This window comes from Ranitomeya imitator, chromosome 3 (assembly GCF_032444005.1).
Source record: "Ranitomeya imitator isolate aRanImi1 chromosome 3, aRanImi1.pri, whole genome shotgun sequence".
NCBI classification, from domain to species: domain Eukaryota; kingdom Metazoa; phylum Chordata; class Amphibia; order Anura; family Dendrobatidae; genus Ranitomeya; species Ranitomeya imitator.
The window spans coordinates 319,857,005-319,882,453 of record NC_091284.1 but is presented as its reverse complement, the minus strand read 5'-3'; the positions used below and the strand labels follow the sequence as shown (position 1 = coordinate 319,882,453).

The following is a 25,449-nucleotide window of genomic DNA, read 5'->3' as shown; positions in this document are numbered from 1 at the left end:
GGTGTCAGGTTCCCTTTAAAGGGATGGTATTCGGTCAGGGGTGACCAACGCTGCTTAAGACCTGTTTCACACGTCAGTGGCTCCGGTACGTGAGGTGACAGTTTCCTGACGTACCGGAGACACTGACTCATGTAGACACCTTAAAATCAATGTGTCTCTGCACATGTCAGCGTGTTTTCACGGACCGTGTGTCCGTTTGAAAAACACGGAGACATGTCAGTGTTTTTGGGAACGCACGGATCACACGGACCCATTAAAGTCAATGGGTCCGTGTAAAACACGTACCGCACACGGCTGCTGTCCGTGTGCAGTCCGTGTGCCGTGCAGGAGACAGCGCTACAGTAAGCGCTGTCCCCCCAGCTTGTGGTGCTGAAGCCCCATTCATTTCCTCTCTCCAGCAGCGTTCGCTGGAGAGAAGGAATGAAAAATCATTTTTTTTTTTTTTTGTTAAAATAAAGTTCCCGGTAATTTCCCTCCTCCCACCCCCTGTGCGCCCGCCCGCTCGCTCACTGGCATTAAAATACTTACCCAGCTCCCTCGATGCTTCCATCCTCTCAGCGTCGCAGCTCTTCCTGTATGAGCGGTCACGTGGTGCCGCACATTACAGTGATGAATATGCGGCTCCACCTTCCATAGGGGTGGAGCCGCATATTCATCACTGTAATAAGTGGCACCACGTGACTGCTCATACAGGAAGAGCTGCGACGCTGAGAGGATGGAAGCATCGAGGGAGCTGGGTAAGTATTTTAATGCCAGCAGGCGGGCGCACAGGGGGTGGGAGAGGGGAGATTACCGGGAACTTAATTTTAACAACAAAATTTAAAAAAAAAATGATTTTTCATTCCTTCTCTCCAGCGAACGCTGCTGGGAAGAAGGAAAGATATCTGGATTCAGCACCCAAAGCAGGGGACAGCGCTTAACTGTAGCGCTGTCTCCTGCACGGTGCGTGTAGGACCCAGTCGGCACACGGACGGCACACGGCTGCCGCACGTGTGCCACACTGATGTGCCAGGTGAGCACACGGACACACGGATAACTCCGGTACCGATTTTTCTGCTACCGGAATTATCTGGACGTGTGGGACAGGCCTAAAGAGGACCACTGGGGTGATGTTACTGCAGCAAGGATGGTATTGCTTCCCACAGGTGAAGCAGGGTCCCAGTGCTCCCGGTGTAGTAGATGAAGATGGTGGCTGGTGGTGTAGCAAGAAAACAGAGGACACATGGTTGCAGTCTCTTTACCTCTTTACTTTGTTTAAGGCAGCCACAGTCCAGGGTACCGGATCACGGATGCTGGTATGGTCCGGCCGGCTTGGAAGCGAATTGGGAATCTCTCTAACCAGGTGTGATTGGAAGCCTTCCTTCTAGCGCTGTGGTGTTGTAGTCCCTTGCTGCTTTAGGCCTCACACAAGGTCCTCACGTTTTCTCTCTGTCCCCTCTGTTGGTAGGACACTACCTGTACTGTTATGACCTGGTAGTTAGGACAACAATGGACCTGGTGGTTAAGAGCACACGGAATGACCTGATAGTTACTAATAATACAGACATGGGAACTCTGCTGACCGCAATCCCTAATCCTATCACACACACTAGAAATAGCCGTGGATTGCTCCTAACGCTCCCTATGCAACTCGTCACAGCCTAAGGAACTAGCTAGCCCTAAAGATAGAAAAATAAAGCCTACCTTGCCTCAGAGAAATTCCCCAAAGGAAAAGGCAGCCCCCCACATATAATGACTGTGAGTAAAGATGAAAATTACAAACACAGAGATGAAATAGATTTAGCAAAGTGAGGCCCGACTTACTGAACAGACAGAGGATAGGAAAGGTAACTTTGCGGTCAGCACAAAAAACTACAAAAAGACCACGCAGAGGGCGCAAAAAGACCCTCCGCACCGACTCACGGTGCGGAGGCGCTCCCTCTGCGTCCCAGAGCTTCCAGCAAGCAAGACAAGAATCAAAATAGCAAGCTGGACAGAAAAATAGCAAACCAGAGAAAAACAAGCAGGAACTTAGCTTCTGCTGGGAAGACAGGTCACAAGAGCGATCCAGGAGCGAACTAGACCAATACTGGAACATTGACAGGTGGCATGGAGCAATGATCTAAGTGGAGTTAATTAGAGCAACCAGCTAACGAATTAACCTCGTCACCTGTGGAAGGAAACTCAAAAGCCGCAGCCCCACTCACAACCACCAGAGGAAGCCCATGGACAGAACCAGCCGAAGTACCATTCATGACCACAGGAGGGAGCTTGACAACAGAATTCACAACAGTACCCCCACCCCCCTTGAGGAGGGGTCACCGAACCCTCACCAGAGCCCCCAGGCCAACCAGGACGAGCCAAATGAAAGGCACGAACCAGATCGGCAGCACATCAGAGGCAAAGACCCAGGAATTATCTTCCTGACCATAACCCTTCCACTTGACCAGGTACTGGAGTTTCCGTCTCGAAATACGAGAATCCAAAATCTTCTCCACCACATACTCCAACTCTCCCTCAACCAACACCGGGGCAGGAGGATCAACGAATGGAACCACAGGCGCCACGTATCCCTGCAACAACGACCTATGGAATACATTATGGATGGCAAAAGAAGCTGGAAGGGTCAAACGAAATGACACAGGATTGAGAACCTCAGAAATCTTATACGGACCAATGAAACGAGGCTTAAACTTAGGAGAGGAAACCTTCATAGGAACATAACGAGACGACAACCAAACCAAATCCCCAACACGAAGTCGGGGACCCACACAGCGCCGGCGGTTAGCGAAACGTTGAGCCTTCTCCTGGGACAATGTCAAATTGTCCACCACATGAGTCCAAATCTGCTGCAACCTATCCACCACAGTATCTACACCAGGACAGTCCGAAGACTCAACCTGCCCTGAAGAGAAACGAGGATGGAAACCAGAATTGCAGAAAAACGGCTAAACCAAAGTAGCCGAGCTGGCCCGATTATTAAGGGCGAACTCAGCCAAAGGCAAAAAGGACACCCAATCATCCTGATCAGCAGAAACAAAGCATCTCAGATATGTTTCCAAAGTCTGATTAGTTCGTTCGGTTTGGCCATTTGTCTGAGGATGGCAAGCCGAGGAAAAAGACAAATCAATGCCCATCCTAGCACAAAAGGATCGCCAAAACCTCGAAACAAACTGGGAACCTCTGTCCGAAACGATGTTCTCCGGAATGCCATGCAAACGAACCACATGCTGGAAAAACAATGGCACCAAATCAGAGGAGGAAGGCAATTTAGACAAGGGTACCAAATGGACCATCTTAGAGAAGCGATCACAAACCACCCAAATGACCGACATCTTTTGAGAGACAGGGAGATCCGAAATAAAATCCATAGAGATATGCGTCCAGGGCCTCTTCGGGATCGGCAAGGGCAAAAGCAACCCACTGGCACGAGAACAGCAGGGCTTAGCCCGAGCACAAGTCCCACAGGACTGCACAAAAGAACGCACATCCCGCGACAAAGACGGCCACCAAAAGGATCTAGCCACCAAATCTCTGGTACCAAAGGTTCCAGGATGACCAGCCAACACCGAACAATGAACATCAGAGATAACTCTACTAGTCCATTTATCAGGGACAAACAGTTTCTCCGCTGGGCAACGGTCAGGTCTATCAGCCTGAAATTTTTGCAGCACCCGCCGCAAATCAGAGGAGATGGCAGACAAAATTACCCCCTCTTTGAGAATACCCGCCGGCTCAGAAACACCAGGAGAGTCGGGCACAAAACTCCTTGACAGGGCATCAGCCTTCACATTCTTAGAGCCCGGAAGGTACGAAACCACAAAATCAAAACGGGAGAAAAATAGCGACCAACGAGCCTGTCTAGGATTCAACCGTTTGGCAGAATCGAGATAAGTCAAATTCTTGTGATCCGTCAAGACCACCACGCGATGCTTGGCTCCTTCAAGCCAATGACGCCAATCCTCGAATGCCCACTTCATGGCCAACAACTCTCGATTGCCAACATCATAATTGCGCTCAGCAGGCGAAAACTTTCTAGAAAAGAAGGCACATGGTTTCATCACCGAGCCATCAGAACTTCTTTGCGACAAAACAGCCCCTGCTCCAATCTCAGACGCATCAACCTTGACATGAAACGGGATCGAAACATCTGGCTGGCACAACACAGGGGCAGAAGAAAAACGACGCTTCAACTCCTGAAAAGCTTCCACAGCCGCAGAAGACCAACTGACCACATCATGCAGATTATGCAACACCAGAAAGCGAATATCCTCCTGATGTGCAGGAGCCATGCACATGGTCAATTGGGTCCAGTACTGAGGCTTATTCTTAGCCAAAGGCGTAGCATCAATTCCTCTCAATGGAATAGGATACTGCAAGGGCTCCAAGTAAAAACCACAGCGCCTAGCAAACTCCAACCCTTCTGATTTACAGAACAGTCTGTAAAGTGACTGATTGGGGAAGTGGAGCCCAATAGAGTTAAGAGCTGGAGAGAGAAGCTGCGACTGGGCTTCCTCCACGCTGAGTGCAGATACCGGTAGCCGGAAGACCGAGGTTGTGCAGCACTTTATGTATCACAGCAGAAACCGGCGGACAGCTGATTGCATGTTACATGTCCGCCACTCCGAGGACAGAGTAGCAGATAGAGCCTGGGTCGTGATAGAGATCCTGTAAAAAGGCTCGAGTTACCTGTCGTACAGTGTTGTGAATTCTGTTGTCAAGCTCCCTCCTGTGGTCATGAATGGTACTTCGGCTGGTTCTGTCCATGGGCTTCCTCTGGTGGTTGTGAGTGGGGCTGCGGCTTCTGAGTTTCCTTCCACAGGTGACGAGGTTAATTCGTTAGCTGGCTGCTCTATTTAACTCCACTTAGATCTTTGCTCCATGCCACCTGTCAATGTTCCAGTATTGGTCTAGTTCGCTCCTGGATCGTTCTTGTGACCTGTCTTCCCAGCAGAAGCTAAGTTCCTGCTTGTTTTTCTCTGGTTTGCTATTTTTCTGTCCAGCTTGCTATTTTGATTCTTGTCTTGCTTGCTGGAAGCTCTGGGACGCAGAGGGAGCGCCTCCGCACCGTGAGTCGGTCATTTTGCGCCCTCTGCGTGGTCTTTTTGTAGTTTTTTGTGCTGACCGCAAAGTTACCTTTCCTATCCTCTGTCTGTTCAGTAAGTCGGGCCTCACTTTGCTAAATCTACTGCATCTCTGTGTTTGTAATTTTCATCTTAAATCACAGTCATTATATGTGGGGGGCTGCCTTTTCCTTTGGGGAATTTCTCTGAGGCAAGGTAGGCTTTATTTTTCTATCTTTAGGGCTAGCTAGTTCCTTAGGCTGTGACGAGTTGCATAGGGAGCGTTAGGAGCAATCCACGGCTATTTCTAGTGTGTGTGATAGGATTAGGGATTGCGGTCAGCAGAGTTCCCATGTCTGTATTATTAGTAACTATCAGGTCATTCCGTGTGCTCTTAACCACCAGGTCCATTATTGTCCTAACTACCAGGTCATAACAGTACAGGTGGCCCAAAGTATTAATGCATCTCAATAGAGGGATAAGAGAAGTTCTGAGACCATTTTTTTTTTCTTTGCAGTGTGTTTTGTCTCTCTTTTCCCCTTTACCTCTGGGTGGTTCAGGATACAGGTGTAGATATGGACATTCAAGGTCTGTCCTCTTGTATGGATATCTCACTGCAAGGGTACAAAACATTCAAGATTTTGTGGTTCAGAATCCGATGTTAGAGCCTAGGATTCCAATTCCTGATTTGTTTTTTTGGGGATAGATCTAAGTTTCTGAATTTCAAAAATAATTGTAAATTGTTTCTTGCTTTGAAACCTCGCTCCTCAGGTGACCCTGTTCAACAATTGAAAATCATTATTTCTGTTACGTGGCAACCCTCAAGACTGGGCATTTTCTCTTGCGCCAGGAGATCCGGCATTCCGTGATGTTGATGCGTTTTTTCTGGCGCTTGGATTGCTTTATGATGAACCAAATTCAGTGGATCAGGCAGAGAAAATCTTGCTGGCTCTGTGTCAGAGTCAGGATGAGGTAGAGCTATATTGTCAGAAGTTTAGGAAGTGGTCTGTACTCACTCAGTGGAATAAATGTGCCCTGGCAGCAATTTTCAGAAAGGGTCTCTCTGAAGCCCTTAAGGATGTCATGGTGGGATTTCCCAGGCCTGCTGGTCTGAATGAGTCTATTTCTTTGGCCATTCAGATCGATCGATGCTTGCGTGAGCGTAAAGCTGTCCACCATTTGGCGGTATTATCTGAGCATAGACCTGAGCCTATGCAATGTGATAGGACTTTGACCAGAGCTGAACGGCAAGAACACAGACGTCGGAATGGGCTGTGTTTTTACTGTGGTGATTCCACTTATGCTATCTCCGATTGTCCTAAGCGCACTAAGCGTTTCGCTAGGTCTGCCACCATTGGTACGGTACAGTCGAAATTTCTTTTGTCCGTTACTCTGATTTGCTCTTTTTCATCCTATTCTGTTATGGCATTTGTGGATTCAGGCGCTGCCCTGAATTTGATGGACGATTACAAAGTCGATTATTTGCATGTGCACTTTTGATTTATGAAATAAGAATTAAAATGACGATTACGCATTTAATGTCTTATATGTGATATACTAACACCTAGTACTAAGTACCGTATATACTCGAGTATAAGCCGAGATTTTCAGCCCAGATTTTTGGGCTGAAAGTGCCCCCTCGGCTTGTACTCGAGTTATGGTTGGCGGGTAAGGGGGAGAGAGGACTGTAGCATACTCACCTGCTCCCGGCGCTCCTGGCGCTGTCCCTGCCTGTCCCATGGTCTTTGGGTGCCGCAGCTCTTCCTCTGTTCAGCGGTCACGTGGTACCGCTCATTAAAGTAATGAATGTGGACTCCACTCCCATAGGGGTGGACCGGCATATTCATTCCTGTAATGAGCGGTACCAGTGACCGCTTACAGAGAAAGAAGCTGCCGTGCCCGGAGACCATCTGTACGGGAGAATGAGCCAGGGACCGCGCCGGAGCAGGTGAGTATTTCATATTTACCTGTCCGCGTTCCACCCGCCGGGCGCCGCTCCGTCTTCCCGTCCTCTTGCTGTGACTGTTGAGGTCAGAGGGCGCGATGACGTATTAGTGTGTGCGCCGCCCTCTCTCTGAACAGTCAGTGCGGAGAGACGGGACGCTGAGGAGCTGCGGGCAGCAAGAGAGGCAAGTATGTCATTTTTTATTACAGCAGCAGCAGCATTATATGTGGCACAGCTTTATATGGAGCATCTATGGGGCAATAATGAATTGTATGGAGCATTATATGTGGCACAGCTTTATATGGAGCATCTATGGGGCAATAATGAATTGTATGGAGCATTATATGTGGCACAGCTTTATATGGAGCATCTATGGGGTAATAATGAATTGTATGGAGCATTATATGTGGCACAGCTTTATATGGAGCATCTATGGGGTAATAATGAATTGTGCATGGAGCATTAAACTTTAGTTAAACACTTGGGGGGTCAAAATGCTCACCACACATCTATATAAATTCCTTGGGGGGGTCTAGTTTCCAAAATGGGGTCACTTGGGAGGTTTCCACTGTTTAGGCACATCCGGGGCTCTCCAAATGCGACATTGCGACTGCTAAGTATGCCAGCAAATTTTACATTCAAAAACTTCCAATCCCTGCCATGTGCCCAAACAGTAGATTTCCCCCACATATGTGGTATCTGCATGCTCAGGAGCAATTGCATAACAAAATGTATGGTCCATTTTCTCCTGTTACCCTTGCAAAAGTAAAAAGAAATTGGGTCTAAAGGAAAATGTTTGCGAAAGAAAAGTTTTTATTTTTTTCTTCCACATTCCAAAAATTCCTGTGAAGCACTTGAAGGGTTAATAATGTTCTTGAATGTGGTTATGAGTACCTTAAAGGGTGATTTTTTTTTATAATGGTGTCTTTTTTTAGTATTTTCTGTCATATAGGGCCCTCAAAGTCACTTTAAATGTGAGGTGGTCCCTAAAAAATGGTTTTGCAAATTTTGTTGTAAAAATTAGAAATCGCTGGTCAATTTTTAACCCTTAAACTTCCTAACAAAAAGAAATTGTTTCCAAAATTGTGCTGATGTAAAGTAGACATGTGGGAAATGTTATTTATTACGGTAACTATTTTGTGTGATATTACTCTGATTTAAGGACATATAAATTTGAAAATCGCAGAATTTTCAAAATTTTTGACAAATTTCCATTTTTTTCACAAATAAATCTCAAGTCATATCAAAGAAATTTTCTCACTATCATAAAGTACAATATATCACAAGAAAACAATCTCAGAATCACCAGGATCCGTTGAAACGTTCTAGAGTTATGACCTCATAATTTGATAGTGGTCAGAATTGTAAATATTGGCCTGGTCGGGAAGGTGAAAACCGGCTTCGTGTCGAAGGGGTTAATGTCATCAGAACCAAATTTTGAGTACGGTATTTTTAGAAAGATTTAGAGAGTTTCCTCTCAAAAATATCAGTGTGAACATACCCAAAGTTGCACTGAGTTTTTATAGCAGAATATCAACCAAATCCTTGTCACAATCTCAAAACGAAGTCCCTAGGTTTTTTCAGTTTTGACATGAAGCACCTTATAGATTGCTACATGATCAGAACCACAGTCCGTGCTATAACACATCACCAAGCTTAGTATAGTGATCAATTCCAGCGTCAATTCAGCCCCATATACACTTGTATCATGTGAGCCTGCAACTTCCTAGTATATACTTAACAATGGTAAGGAGATGCAGAGAGTTGTTACCAGCCATCGTCAGACTGCAGAACCACAGTACTGATGAGACAGTCAGTATCACACATAAACATTAATATCTAGGTAACTCATTGATGATATTTTCTCTGATTGAAATCATTCCCATCTCTTTTGTTTCTAAGAGACAAAGTTCACGCCAAGAGCTCACCTCTCATGACTTCCCTCTCCGGCATTCTGAAGCACTTCCCGACACAATGTCCTTAAGATTGTTAAAAATAAAAAATATCATTATACTGTTCCATAATAAATAAAAATCTCTCATGATCTGCCCCTTAACAAGTAATTACCCCTTACTGTACTACCCTCACAAAATATCCCTCCCACACTGCATCTCTATAATATCCCCACTTAGGCTACTTTCACACTTCCGTCTTTTCAGATCCGTCACAATCCATTGATTTTTGAGAATGCAGGATCCTGCAAAAAAATTTGCAGGATCCTGCATTTTCCCATAGACTTGTATTAGCGATGGATTGTGACGGATGGCCATCCATTTCATCTGTCGTGCATTGGATACGTCGTAAAATAGCGGTCCGTCATGCAGAGAAAATGTTCATTGTAGCGGTTTTTGTGCACGTCTGAAAATCGGTCAGCGACGTATCCTGCGCTGCCCGTCGTCGTCTCCAATGGATGCCTATGGGCGCAGGATCCGTCGCTGACCGCTGACATGCAGGAATCCAGCGACTGATTCAGTTTTTCCCTTCTGAGCATGCCCGGAAGGATTTTCAAGTCTGGGAAAAAGTTTCTCTCTCTCTTCTCTCGCTCTTCTCTCTCTCTCTTCTCTCTCTCTCGTCCCCGGACATTTAATTCCCGGAATTTCTCTACGACGGATCCGTCATTACACTGGATCCGCATGTAGAAAAGCCACGGAGACACCATCACTCGTTTCTCAACGCAGTGATCCAGAACACTGCCCCCATCCACTGCCAAAACATGGTATCCATCCACAGACAGCTGTTTCGGGGTATTTGCCCCTCATCAGTGTGGAGTAGGAAACTGGCTATTAGGGGCAGTGCCTAGTAAAAGGACTATAAACATAAGGATGAATTACCTCAGGGAGATCAAAACATCCAACACCGCGGAGTCACCATCACGTGTTTCTCAACGCAGTGATCCATCCCTTATGGGAAATATGCAAATGCATGTGTTCTGGATCACTGCGTTGAGAAACACGTGATGGTGTCTCAGCGGTGTTGGATGTTTTGATCTCCCCAAGGTCATTCATCCTTATGTTTATAATCCTTTTACTAGGCACTGCTCCTAATAGCCAGTTTCCTACTCCACACTGATGAGGGGCAAATACCCCGAAACAGCTGTCTGTGGATGGATACCATGTTTTGGCATAGGTGGTTTTCCTTTTTGGATGCTGCACTTCCCGTGGTTGTTCCTTCCCGGTGAAAGATCTGGCTATTTATTGCTTGCGTTGAGAAACACGTGATGGTGTCTCCACGGCTTTTCTACATGCATTTGCATATTTCCCATAAGGGGGCAGTGTTCTGGATCACGGCGTTGAGAAACACGTGATGGTGTCTCCGCGGTGTTGGATGTTTTGATCTCCCCGAGGTCATTCATCCTTATGTTTATATTACACTGGATCCGTCGCACACGTTTTTCCCTATTTTCATGACGTCCATCTATACGTCATTTTGCTGCACAACGACGGACCCCAGAAAACGGAAGTGTGAAAGTAGCCATACTGAACCACTCCATAATGTCCACCGTACACTGAACCTCTCCATAATGTCTCCCCCCCCCCACACTGCCCTTTTCCATAATATCCCCCTACACTGAACGTCTCCAAAATATCCCCCACACTGCCCTTGTCTGTAATGTCCCCCCACGCTGCCCCTCTTAATGTTCCCCACACAACCTGCTCCCTCCAAAATGTCCTCCACACAACCTGCCCCCTCCAAAATGTCCTCCACACAACCTGCCCCCTCCGTAATGTCCCACACACAACCTACCCCACTTCATAATGTCTCCCACATACCCAACCTTTTTGCATATTGTGCCTCCTTCACAATATGCTTCCCCCCTCGTTGCCCTTTAAGGTGCCCTCATAGTAACACCAACCCTCTTCTTCCTACAATAGGATATTTCATCATCAGCTGCAGCTCTTACAATCTACAGCTGCCTGCTTGCCACTTCTGCGCTGTGGTGACAGCAGCAGTGTGATGAAGTTACAGTGTGATGACCTCATCACGCTGCTGCACGTCAGCTCTGCTCCTGTCCTGGCGCCAAAGTGTACAACTATATTCATGTCTGAAATACGCAAATACAGTTTAATATAGGAATATGAGAACCAGAGTCTCCATGTTCTCCACTGACTGCCCAGCATCCTTCAATTTTAGAGGTTTGTTGTGCAGGCCAGAGCTCCATTCATTTGTAGCTCTGGCAGTATGAATAGGGCCTTTGTCCTGCTGGAAGGTCAACCTAAGCCCCAGTCTAAAGTCTTTTGCAGCTTCTAGAAGGTTTTTCTCCAGGGTTGCACTGTTAATCCCATTCATTCTCCCTTCAACTGTGACAAGCTTTCCTGTCGCTACTGAAGAAAAATATTTCCACAGCATGATGCTGCTGCCACTGGGTTTGACGGGTGGGATGGTGTTTTCAAGGTGATGGGCATTGTAAGTTTTCTGCCACACAAAACGTTTTGCATTTAGCCCAGAAAGTTTTACTTCGGTCTCATCTGACTAGAGCATCTTCGTCCACATGCCATATAGGGGACACATCTGGAATGTAGATGAAAGTAGTCTCATCACATGAGACTAAAGTAGTACTTTTTAGACTAAATACAAAATGCTATGTTTGATGGAAAACTAGCACTGCACATCACCCTGGTGTGGAAAAGTTCACTGGGTTGAAATACATTTTCATGGCACAGTATATATGATAAATCCTAGCTGCTAAAGAAATAATCACCCCTGATCTAAATATTCAGTACTCCAGTTTCTCTTTAAGGGTATGTGCGCACGTTGCGGATTTGACGCTGTGGATCTGCATCTGTTTTCCATGCGTTTTACAGTAGCATGTAAAGCTATGGGAAACCAAATCCGCTGTGCACATGCTGCAGTTTATTTTCTGCAACATGTCCATTCTTTGTGCGGATTCCGCAGCATTTTACACCTGCTCCATAATAGGAATCCGCAGGTGTAAAAACGCAGGTGAAATCCACACAAAAACTGCACTAAATCATCTGTGAATCCACAGGTAAAACGCAGGGCGTTTTACCTGCGGATTTTGCAGAATCCGCATGGAAATATCCGCAATGGAATCTGCATCGTGTGCACATACCCTAAGTAACAAATCAAGTGGCAGGTACATGTAATCAACCTAAACCAACAATAATGTATCTTAATAAAATATCCATACCAACACAAATCCATCACTCCCGTTCCTTCATCTACACATGGTTTTCTGCATGCTTTCTTAGATAACACTTCAAGACACTGGTCATATTTACCAGCTTAATAAACACCCCCAACCTTCTTGCAAGTACTGAACTAATGCCAAGTATCAGCACCTACAGCACCTGAAAAAAAAGGACTAATTGACTTAGGCCATGTTCACACAGTGCGTTTTTTACTGCGGAACCGCAGCGGTATTGCCGCTGCGGTTCCGCAGCAGTTTTCCATGCAGGGTACATAACAATGTAACCCTATGGAAAACAGTCACTGCTGTGCACATGGTCCGTAATTTCGTTTAAAAAGCCGCGCAGAATAGCTGCGGCAAAAAAGAAGGAGCATGTCACTTCTTTTTCCTGAACCGCAGCGGTTCTGCACCCATAGACCTCCATTGTGAGGTCAAAATCGCAATAAAACCCGCAGATCAAAAATATATCTGCGGGTTTTACTGCGATTTGATGTGCAGAACCGCTGCAGCAGGAAGTGCGGGGGAGCGGGCGGAAGTGCGTGGGCGGAGTGTGGCTGCCCCCCCGTGCTCCGATCCCGCCCCCCCGTGCTCCGATGCCCCCACCCCCGTGCTCCGATGCCCCCCCCAGTGCTCCGATGCCCCCCCCCCGTGCCCTAATCTCCCCCCCTTATACTTACCCGGCGTCCCGGTGTCCGTCCGGCCGTCTTCTCCCTGGGCGCCGCCATCTTGCAAAATGGCGGGCGCATGCGCAGTGCGCCCGCCGAATCTGCCGGCCGGCAGAGTCGCTCCAAAGTGCATTTTGATCACTGAGATATAACCTATCTCAGTGATCAAAATAAAAAAATAGTAAATGACACCCCCCCACTTTGTCACCCCCATTGGTAGGGACAATAAAAAAATTAAGAATTTTTTTTTTTTTTTTCACTAAGGTTAGAATAGGGGTAGGGGTAGGGTTAGGGGTAGGGGTAGGGGTAGGGTTAGGGGTAGGGTTAGGGGTAGGGTTAGGGTATTTTCAGCCATTTTAGCCCTAAAAAGCTTCCTAGGAAACACACAGTCTCTGCATAGAAAACTGCATAAAAAAGGATCAAAAAACGCATCAAAAAACGCATCAAAAAAGGACAAAATAAGGACCTGCGTTTTCTGCCAAGAGCTGCAGTTTTTTAAAAAAACTGTCCTGAAAAAAAAAGGATGGAAATCCTGAACGTGTGAACATACCCTTACTCTGTGACATGTCACAGTGCAGGGAAGGTGAGGAGGTGCTAAGCGATCATCATCTGAGGTCAGTAGTATGATCCAGTGTGATTTTCCCCAGCTCCCAGTAAACCCAACACAAGCTAAAACATAATCTCTAGAGAACAGGTGTTTAAGAGTGACAGTATTTTGTGATTGTTCAGTGACCATTCTAATATTTTAGGGATTTTGCAATATTTTACCAAAAATGTTAAACATAAAAACATAATTTATTTTTAACATGGAAACATAATTAAACATTGTACTAAGGAAATATTTCCCCCTTAATGACAGCCAATACGCCTTTGAACTGACCTTACATATAAGAGAATAGCCTCCCCATACAGGTGACAATCCAGCAGCTGTCGGCTGTGCACTATAGCTGACAACTTGCTGCATCAGCCACGATCAGTGTATGCACCGTCCAACTCTGTTTAACCCCTTAGATGCTGCTGTATCATTATAAATGGTTAACAGAGTGTGGGGGCTTCCTATTTAACCAAATTGGTGCCCTCAGATCTTGATTTTGTGGTCCGGATGTTTGCCATGGCAATTCATGACAAAAAAGCGGTCTTGGAGTCTGATTGCTGTAGTAATCTGTTCAGAAGTTAGAGACATTTAGGTGGTAAAAATGCACATTTTCATTCCTATCATGCCACTTTGCATTAATTCCTATAAAGCACCTGAAGAGTTAATAAACTACCTGACAGCAGTTTCAATATGTCTGGGGGTGCTGTTTTTAAAATGGTATCACGTTTGGGGGTTTCCCAATATGAGACCCCTAAAGTCACTTCAAACATGGATAAGTCCCTAAAAAATAAATTTTGTAAATTTCCTTGAAAAAATGAAAAATTGCTGCTACATTTTTAATCCTCCTCAAATGCTAACAAAATAAAATAACATTTTACAAATGATGCTGATGTAAAGCAGACATGTGGGAAATATTATTTATTAATGGTTTGCTGTGGTATGGCCATCTGGATTAAAGGGATAATCATTCAAAGTTTGAAAATTGCAAATTTTTTAAAATTTTTCTCAAATTTTTGATATTTTGTATAAATAAACAAAACATATTGACCTAAATTTACAATTATCATAAAGTATAATGTGTCACGAAAAAACAGTCTCAAAATCACTGGGATTTGTTGAAGCGTTGCAGAGTTATTACCACATAAAGTGACACTGGTCAGATTTTAAAAATTTGGCTCCGTCACTAAGGGGTTGAATATGTTTAAACTTCATTTAAGTGATATAATTTATTTCTTTAAGGGTTCGTTAGAGAATTTGATGAATATTTTGCATGAAACTACACCACACTATATCCGATGTATTAAACCAAATATGGACTGCAAGGCGATGGTGTTCAGGAATGAAGAGGTAAATCTTTGTCAAAAACACACCTTGCGGTAGCTTTTCTTGCTGTTTTTGTTTTGAGCAACATACAGTAGATTATCTGATTTGATTACTTTAAAGGGGTATTCTCAAGTTGTATCTTGAGCAGCAGACAAGTCTACAGTGTCCTTACATTTTCATTCCTGGTTTTTAGCATTCCTCTTTGAGTGAGAGCTCATGTAGATATGCATTATTAAAATTACTGTATAGAGTTCTGCACAAGTTCTGCTGTAACACATTCAGCTATCAGTGGTTTATTTGGGAGTGTGTGAGCTGTTATCTCTGTATTTACACATAAAAATGACAGGACATTTGAACAAGCTCACAGCTCTGATCAGTGAGAACAGAGAACCAAGATTAACAGACCTGCCTTGAAAGCTGCCAGGATGGTGATTTATAATTGCATCTCTTCGGAATATGAGAAGGAGAGTAGAGATGGAGAGGAAGCTGAGCAGCTAACTGCTGTGTAGAAATTAGTGGGCTGGAGAGAAGTGGCTGGTATGCTAGGAGCTAACCTCTCTCCTGGAATATTAGGAAAGAACTTGGCACTCAGTGTATGAAAAATTGTTTATGCTTTCTTTTATTAATGCATCCAGACCCAAAATAAACATTTTCGGTCCAACAATGGACCTTCATCAGATAAATCTTTGATATGGAACTGGATGTGGAAGCAATCCAGATAAGGTGAGGAACATACAAAGCTGTATGAAAGCGCTTATCGTTTTCCTCCTGTGATTGGTGTTCCATTCTTCAGCATACTTACCCGTCGCAGCAGGCTTTCATACAGCTTTGTATGTTCCTCACCTTACCTGGATTGCTTCCACATCCAGTTCCATATCAAAGATTTGTCTGATGAAGGTCCATTGTTGGACCGAAAACGTTTATTTTTGGTCTGGATGCATTAATAAAAGGAAGCATAAACAATTTTTTCGTACACTGAGTGCCAAGTTTTTTCCTAACATTGCTTGATGGGTTGGAGACCCTACTTGAGCACCAACAACAATTTTTCCTATTGAGTGCCGTGTTTTCCTCTATTATTTTGCTCTCTCCTGGAATGTTACTGCTGCGCTCTCTGGCCTTGGTCTTGAGGCCAAACTCAATGGAAACGAGTTGCATACTGTAAAAGATAAAAACAGAAGATGATCTAAAGCTCCATGAGCCTGTCATCTGTCTGAGTACAGTTACCATACCAAGTTCTGGTGCATAGAGTATGTGGAGACAGATGAAGAGGGACTAGATTCAGAAGAAAAACTAGAAGGGAGAACAGGGAAGAGTTACATTAGTGAAGTGAGGTGATATGTCTGTCTAAAAAAGATGTGTTTTTAAAGCATGCTTAAAAATGTGGGGGCTAGGTGTTAATCGGATTGTCCGGGGTAGTGCATTCCAGAAAACAGGCGCACCATGAGAAAAGATTCAGAGACCACAGACAGACAATCCCTGGTATTTTGTATTAGGTGGGTTAATATCCGGAGAAGATGTGATTAATTGGATGTCATCAGCACATAGATGGTACTGAAAACCCAAATCTTCTATTGGTTTGTCCAATAGAGGCAGTTTATAGGGAGAAAAATAGAGGGGGCCTTGAATTGAACCTATTGAACTCCGACACTAAGGCAATGTTCCCACGTTCAGTATTTGGTAAGTATTTTCCATCAGTATTTGTAAATAGGGGTGGAGTAAGGAGTGGAACAATCAGAGAAAAGGTATAATAGTGCACTTCTGCATTTTTCACACTCCTGGGTTTGGTTTACAAATAGTGAGGTAAAATACTGACCAAATACTGAAGATGTGAATGTGACTTAAGGGGATGAGTAGTGGAAGAAGAGCCGGCAAATGACAGCGAAGGAGCGGTTTGAAAAGTATGATGAGAACCAAGAGACAGCAGTTTCTTTGAGGCCTATACAGTGGAGTAGAGTGAGGAGATTGAAGAAGACATTAGAGACCCATCTGTCGTTAGCAGGACAGTTCTTGTCTGTTTTTTTTTTTTTTTTAATAGAGGGGTTATGACTGCAAATGAGGAGGGAAAGATTCTAAAAGATAGAGGTTAAATATTTCATTAAGGTGACTAGTGACAACTGGGAAAAGAGACTGGAGGTCTTGAGGGAATAGGGTCACGGGTACAGGTTGTAGGGAGAGATTAAGTTAGGAGCCAGGTAACCTCTATCATGAGGGGTTTAAAGATGGAAAGAAAACTTGAGGAGCAGGAGGGATGGGACTCCAAGCTCTGAGGGGATTGGACAAAAATGTCTTGATGAATATGGTTGATTTCTTTTTTGGAAGTGGCCAGATTTTAAGCGCTGAGGTTGGTAACAGGGATAGGACTCAGAAGGGAGTGTAAGGTTTCGAAGAGTTGTTTTGATTGTCTGATAGTGATGTGATGAAAGTGGTGAAGTAGGCTTGTTTGGCCAGATGGAGAACTGAGATATGAGTTTTGAGCTCAAACTTATAGTGGATGAAGTCTTCTACTTAAAGTAATTTTTTTCCACTAACACTCAGCACACTTGAGCACTGCTGGAGAAAACGCATTTACTGTGTGTGCCAAGGTTGCCTTAGTCTGTGTTCTGTGTTTCTGCATGTCTTCATCCAGGGCATTTTCCAATGTCACTCCGGACGTTTTTGCTTTGTTTGTGTTTTATTCTACTGTGTTTACTTTAAATTTTTTATATCCTTTTGAATATTCATTGATGTTTAGCCTTTGACCCTGCCCATGTTTTTAGCCATTTGATTGGGGTATATAGGCCACAGGTTTGAACACACCTGTTCAAGCAATGGTTTTGCTTGTTCTTATTGGAATTTGCATATTGTTGATTCAGATTGAAGACCGCAAAATCACACACACATAAAAAGGAGTAAAAAAAGCATGTGTGAAACAAACCAGAATATGTGTTAAACCTTAAATTCCTGAAAGTACATCCAAATTTTATTCGGACTGCTTTAGTTGGCATTCTCTGAAGCAGCTTCACTAGTATTACTTCCAATGTACAGGTAAGCCTTGTCAAGAGTTCATTTGTGGAATCAACTGCCTTTAGAAAGTGTTTGCTGTTTTGGCTATGACCAAGAAAGTGAGGAGGGATGGAGTGCTATGTTGGATAACACGACCTCCATAATCTTTCCTCCTCCACCCAATTGACACTGTTTGGGATAAGTTGGGCCGCAGAGTAAAGGCAAAGTAGCCAACAAGTGCTCAGCATCTCTAGGAACTCCTTCAAGACTGTTGGAAAGCCATGCCAGGTGACTACCTGATGACACTAAGAGAATGCCAAGTGTGGGTAAAGCTGTCATCAGAGTAACAGAGAACATTTTGGATTATTTAACACTTTTTTTTGCTCCTTGTTTCCATATGTGTCCCTTCATGGTTTTGCGTCCTTCAGTCTGAATCTACAATGGACATGGGAAAGAAAGTAGAAAATCCAGCAACCGCAAAATTAATTAAAACATCACATTTATTTGTAGATTTTAATTGAAATCTGCAAACAAATTTGACCTGTACTGAAAATATGTGTGAGTTGGGATTAGTTATACCAATGTCTATTTGGATTGAATTAAGCGGTTTAATACCTTGAAAAGCATCATCGCTGTGACAAACTACCATGACTGCTGATATAGACTTGGACACCTACTTATTTTCAAAACTGCAGCATCGTTGGGATTTTTTTGTGGCGACCACCACTGTTCTATCCTTCTACAACATGAAATAAATGGTAATTGGTAAAAGCCCCTTACATAGATTCCATGGGATAAATAGTTCCTAAGCATCATTTCTGCTGAATTCCTGTAAGAGAACAGAATGTGATCTAATATTGATTGTAAGGTAAGTGGTGACAGATATTTTCTAAAATAAGTTCATAATTGTATTGTTCCTAACACACTGTGTAATTATATGTTTTAGGTACTCAGTCAACTAGAAGCATGTGGCATTGTAGAATCCATTCATATAAGCGCAGCCGGCTTCCCAATCAGGTAATGCTATCTTTGCTCAATGATTGTGGCCCTAAAAAAATGATATTTTTTATTTCATCCATTCCACTATGTTAATACTTCAGGTTCTTCTCAGAAATTAATCCAAACTTCTTGACATCAGTTTTGAATAATTTGGGGCTGCTGGTTTTAACCCCTTAGTGACAGAGCCAATTTGGTACTTAATGACCAGGCCAATTTTTGCAATTCTGACCACTGTCACTTTATGAGGTTATAACTCTGGAACGCTTCAACGGATCCCGCTGATTCTGAGATTGTTTTTTCGTGACATATTGTACTTCATGTTAGTGGTAACATTTCTTCGATATTACTTGCGATTATTTATGAAAAAAACGGAAATATGGCGAAAATTTTTAAAATTTTGCAATTTTCAAACTTTGTATTTTTATGCCCTTAAATCAGAGAGATATGTCACGAAAAATAGTTAATAAATAACATTTCCCACATGTCTACTTTACATCAGCACAATTTTGGAAACAAATTTTTTTTTTGTTAGGGAGTTATAAGGGTTAAAAGTTGACCAGCAATTTCTCATTTTTACAACACCATTTTTTTTTAGGGACCACATCACATTTGAAGTCATTTTGAGGGGTCTATATGATAGAAAATAATGAAGTGTTACACCATTCTAAAAACTACACCCCTCAAGGTTCTCAAAACCACATTCAAGAAGTTTATTAACCCTTTACGTGCTTCACAGAAACTGAAACAATGTGGAAGGAAAAAATGAACATTTAACTTTTTTTTGCAAACATCTTAATTCAGAACCATTTTTTTTATTTTCACAAGTGTAAAAACAGAAATGTAACCATAAATTTTGTTATGCAATTTCTCCTGAATACGCCAATACCCCATATGTGGGGGTAAACAACTGTTAGGGCGCACCGCAGAACTTAGAAGTGAAGGAGCGCCGTTTGACTTTTTCAATGCAGAATTGGCTGGAATTGAGATCGGACGCCATGTCACGTTTAGAGAGCCCCTGATGTGCCTAAACAGTGGAAACTCCCCACAAGTGACACCATTTTGGAAACTAGACCCCTTAAGGAACTTATCTAGATGTGTGGTGAGCACTTTGAACCCCCAAGTGCTTCACAGAAGTTTATAACGTAGAGCCGTGAAAATAAAAAATCGCTTTTGTTTACACAAAAATGATCTTTTCGCCCACAAATTCTTATTTTCACAAGGGTAACAGGAGAAATTAGACCACAAAAATTGTTGTGCGATTTCTCCTGAATACGTCGATACCCCATATGTGAGGGTAAACCACTGTTTGGGCGCACCGCAGAGCTTGGAAGTGAAGGAGCGCCGTTTTACTTTTTCAATGTAGAATTGGCTGGAATTGAGATTGGACGTCATGTCGCGTTTGGAGAGCCCCTGATGTGCCTAAACAGTGGAAACCCCCCACAAGTGACACCATTTTAGAAACTAGACCCCTTAAGGAACTTATCTAGATGTGTGGCGAGCACTTTGAACCCCCATGTGCTTCACAGAAGTTTATAACGTAGAGACGTGAAAAAAAAATGGCATTTTTTCTACAAAAATGATCTTTTTGCCCACAAATTTTTATTTTCACAAGGGTAACAGGAGAAATTAGACCACAAAAGTTGTTGTGCGATTTCTCCTGAGTACGCTGATACCCAATATGTGGGGGTAAACCACTGTTAGGGCGCACCGCAGAGCTTGGAACAGAAGGAGTGCCGTTTTACTTTTTCAATGTAGAATTGGCTGGAATTGAGATTGGACGCCATGTCGCGTTTGGAGAGCCCCTGATGTGCCTAAACAGTGGAAACCCCCCACAAGTGACCCCATTTTGGAAACTAGACCCCCCATGGAACTTATCTAGATGTGTGGTGAGAACCTTGAATGCCCAAGTGCTTCACAGAAGTTTATAATGCAGAGCCGTGAAAATAAAAAATATTTTTTTTTTCCACAAAAAAGATTTTTTAGCCCCCAAGTTTTTATTTTCACAAGGGTAACAAGAGAAATTGGACCCCAAAAGTTGTTGTCCAATTTGTCCTGAGTATGCTGGTACCCCATATGTGGGGGTAAACCACTGTTTGGGCGCACGGCAGAGCTCGGAAGGAAGGAGCGCCGTTTTGGAATGCAGACTTTGATAGAATGGACTGCGGGTATTATGTTGCGTTTGCAGAGCCCCTGATGTACCTAACCAGTAGAAACCCTCCACAAGTGACCCCATTTTGGAAACTAGACCCCCCCAAGGAACTTATCTAGATGTGTGGTGAGAACTTTGAATGCCCAAGTGCTTCACAGAAGTTTAGAATGCAGAGTCGTGAAAATAAAAAATATTTTTTTTTTCCACAAAAAAGATATTGTAGCCCCCAAGTTTTTATTTTCACAAGGGTAACAGGAGAAATTGGACTGCAATAGTTGTTGTCCAATTTATCCCGAGTACGCTGATGCGCCATATGTGGGGGTAAACCACTGTTTGGGCGCACGGCAGAGCTCGGAAGGGATGGAGCGCCTTTTTGGAATGCAGACTTTGATAGAATGGTCTGTGGGCATTATGTTGCGATTGCAGAGCCCCTGATGTACCTAAACTGTAGTAACCCCCCACAAGTGACCCCATTTTGGAAACTAGACCCCCCAAGGAACTTATCTAGATGTGTGGTGAGAACTTTGAATGCTCAAGTGCTTCACAGAAGTTTAGAATGCAGAGTCGTGAAAATAAAAAATATTTTTTTTTCCACAAAAAAGATATTGTAGCCCCCAAGTTTTTATTTTCACAAGGGTAACAGGAGAAATTGGACTGCAATAGTTGTTGTCCAATTTATCCCGAGTACGCTGATGCGCCATATGTGGGGGTAAACCACTGTTTGGGCGCACGGCAGAGCTCGGAAGGGAAGGAGCGCCTTTTTGGAATGCAGACTTTGATAGAATGGTCTGTGGGCATTATGTTGCGATTGCAGAGCCCCTGATATACCTAAACTGTAGTAACCCCCCACAAGTGACCCCATTTTGGAAACTAGACCCCCCAAGGAACTTATCTAGATGTGTGGTGAGAACTTTGAATGCCCAAGTGCTTCACAGAAGTTTAGAATGCAGAGTCGTGAAAATAAAAAATATTTTTTTTTTCACAAAAAAGATTTTGTAGCCCCCAAGTTTTTATTTTCACAAGGGTAACAAGAGAAATTGGACCCCAGAAGTTGTTGTCCAATTTATCCCGAGTACGCTGATGCCCCATATGTGGAGGTAACCCACTGTTTGGGCGCACGGCAGAGCTCAGAAGGGAGGGAGCACCATTTGACTTTTTGAGCGCAAAATTGGCTGTCGTGTTTGGAGACCCCCTGATGTACCTAAACAGTGGAAACCCCCCAATTCTAGCTCCAACCCTAACCCCAACACACCCCTAACCCTAATCCCATCCTGATCCATAATCCTAATCACTAACCCTAACCATAATCACAACCCTTACCCCAAAACAACCCTAATGTCAACCCTAACCATAACCCTAATCAAAACCCTAAATCCAACACACCCCTAATCCTAATCTCAACCCTAACCTCAAACCTAACCCTAATCCCAATACACCCCTAATCACAACCCTAACCTTAACCCTAATCCCAAACCTAACCCTAATCCCAAGCGTAACCCTAATGCCAACCCTAACCCTAATACCAACCCTAATCCAAACCCTAACCCTAATCCCAGCTCTAACCCTAACGTTAGCCCCAACCCTAGCCCTAACTTTAGCCCCAACCCTAACCCTAGCCCTAAGGCTACTTTCACACTTGCGTCGATTGGCATTCCGTCGCAATCCGTCATTTTGGACAAGAAACGGATCCTGCAAATGTGCCCACAGGATGCGTTTTTTGCCCATAGACTTGTATTGCCGACGGATCGTGACGGATGGCCACACGTCGCGTCCGTCGTGCACTGGATCAGTTGTGTTTTGGCGGAGCGTCGGCACAAAAAAACGTTCAATGAAACTTTTTTTGTACGTCGCATCCGCCATTTCTGACCGCACATGCGTGGCCGTAACTCCGCCCCCTCCTCCCCAGGACATAGATTGGGCAGCGGATGCGTTGAAAAACTACAGCTGCTGCCCACGTTGTGCACAATTTTCACAACGTGCGTCGGTATGTCGGGCCGACGCATTGCGACGGCCCCGTACCGACGTAAGTGTGAAAGAAGCCTAACCCTAAATTTAGCCCCAACCCTAACCCTAAATTTAGCCCCAACCCTAACCCTAAATTTAGCCCCAACCCTAACCCTACCCCTAACCCTACCCCTACCCCTAATTTTAGCCCCAACTGCTGTTCTCCTGCCGGCCGGCAGATGGAGACAGATGGCGGGCGCACTGGGCATGCGTCCGCCATGTTCTTCTGCCGGCGGCCAGGAGGAGCAGCAAGAGGATCCAGGGACCTAGGTGAGTATGCTAGGGTCCCCGAATCCCCCTATTTCTCTGTCCTCTGATGTGCGATCACATCAGAGGACAGAGAATTACACTTCACTTTTTTTTTTTTTTTTGCGGTCGCCGGTAAACAGTTAATTACCGGCGATCGCAAAACAGGGGTCGGTAATATCGACCCCGATCATGCTCTTTGGGGTCTCGGCTACCCCCGGCAGCCGAGACCCCAAAGATTCTCCCGGTGCCGGCCGGCGGGCGCACTGCACATGCGCCCGCCATTTTGAAGATGGCGGCGCCCACCGGGAGACATGAGGAGCATCGGGGGAGCTAGGTGAGTATTGGGGGGCCACCTGGGACCCCTTTTCTCTGTCCTCTGATGTGCGATCACATCGGAGGACAGAGAAATTAAAAAGAGATCGCTTTTTTTTTTTTTTTTTTTTTTTTTTGCGATCGCCGGTAAACGGTTAATTACCGGCGATCGCAAATGCGGGGTGGGTTAAAAAAACCCCGAATCATGTTCTCTGGGGTCTCGGCTACCCTCGGCAGCCGAGACCCCGGAGAAAATCGGCCTCTGGGGGGCGCTATTGACTTTTTCCACAGCGCCGTTAATTAACGGCGCTGTGGTTTAAGTACCCTTAGCGGCCGCCGTTAAAAGGCGTATCGGCGGTCGCTAAGGGGTTAAAATGGTATCACTTTTAGGGATTTTCTATTATATAGGCCCCTCAAATAAGACCTAAATAGTGTCTTAAAAATAGGATTTGTAAGTTTCCTTGAAAAAAAAATGAAAAATTGTTACCAAGTTTGAACTCCTCTAACAAGATAAAGACCTTTGAAGAATGAGGGAGAAGAAAAGTAGATCTATAGGAAATCTTAATTATTAACCTTTTTTACGGGTTACTATCTTGTCTAAGGGAATAAACATGAAATGTCTGAAAATTGCTATTTAAAAAAAGAATCATCAAATTTCAGATATTTTCAAATTAAAAAGCGCAAAATATATGAACCTAAATTGACCATGGTCACAACAAACAGAAGGAGGTTGGGGAGAGTGGAGCTTGGAGCTGTTCACACTGGTATTATAGATGGATCCATTGCTGTAATTAGAAACCAGTGGGTGCCGTACCTGCTAGTGATTGCAGCTGACATAGGAATGAGGGTAGTTTCAGCACAACCAGCTGGATAAAAACTGTAAGTTTATTGAATCAAGTTATAAGTCCATAAAAGTTAAAAACCTGAACACGTTTCTGGCGTAATAAGACTCCCTTATTCATAGGACAATTTTTATCCGGTTGGTTGTGCCAAAAACTACCCTCATTATTTCCACTGTCACAAAAAACAATTTCCGAATCACTGAGATACGTTGAAGCGTTCCAGAGTTATTTCCACATGAAGTGATACTGGTCAGATTTGAATAGTGGGGCTTGGTCATTAAAGCCAAAATGGACTCCGTCATCATGGTCCAAATTAGGTCCTTTATTAAAGAGAATGTGTCATCAGGTAAATGCTACCCAATGGAAAAGCAGCATGATGTAGCAGTAGAGATCCCAATTCCAGCAATTTATCACATACTGGGCTGATTTCTGTATTCTTGATATAATCACTGTTTTCTGTTGCAGATCTACCAGTTATTTCAATTCTGAGCTGTATACAACCCCTGGCAAAAATTATGTAATCACCGGCCTTGGAGGATGTTCATTCAGTTGTTTAATTTTGTAGAAAAAAAGGCAGATCACAGACATGGCACAAAACTACAGTCATTTCAAATGGCAACTTTCTGGCTTTAAGAAACACTAAGGGTATGTGCACACGATGCAGATTTAGTGCAGAACTGCAGCAGATTTTTCTGCAGCAGAAACGCTGCAGAACTGCACTGTGATTACAGTACAATGTACAGTTAAATCCATATATATTTGGACATAGACAACATTTTTCTAATTTTGGTTATAGACATTACGACAATGAATTTTAAACAAAAACAATTCAGATGCAGTTGAAGTTCAGACTTTCAGCTTTCATTTGAGGGTATCCACATTAAAACTGGACGAAAGGTTTGGGAGTTTCAGCTCCTTAACATGTGCCACCCTGTTTTTAAAGGGACCAAAAGTAATTGGACAATTGACTCCAAGGCTATTTCATGGACAGGTGTGTGCAATCCCTTTGTTATGTCATTCTCAATTAAGCAGATCAAAGGCCTGGAGTGGTGCTTGCATTTGGAAGGTTTTGCTGTGAAGTAAACATGCGGCCAAAGGAGCTCTCCATGCAGGTGAAACAAGCCATCCTTAAGCTGCGAAAACAGAAAAAAAAAACATCCGAGAATTTGCTACAATATTAGGAGTGGCAAAAT

At 43.9% G+C, this 25,449-nt stretch overlaps 1 protein-coding gene across 3 annotated transcripts in view; it reads left to right on the top strand.

Annotated features, from left to right (window-relative positions):
* The window catches only part of MYO19 (myosin XIX), a 411,745-nt gene that overhangs the window by 342,644 nt on the left and 43,652 nt on the right, over positions 1-25,449 (top strand). For all 3 annotated transcript variants that reach the window (XM_069756629.1, XM_069756628.1, XM_069756627.1), the window contains 2 exons: positions 14,636-14,743; positions 18,648-18,718. In XM_069756629.1, coding sequence (XP_069612730.1) covers positions 14,636-14,743; positions 18,648-18,718 — 179 coding nt within the window. The remainder of the gene's footprint in view (positions 1-14,635; positions 14,744-18,647; positions 18,719-25,449) is intronic.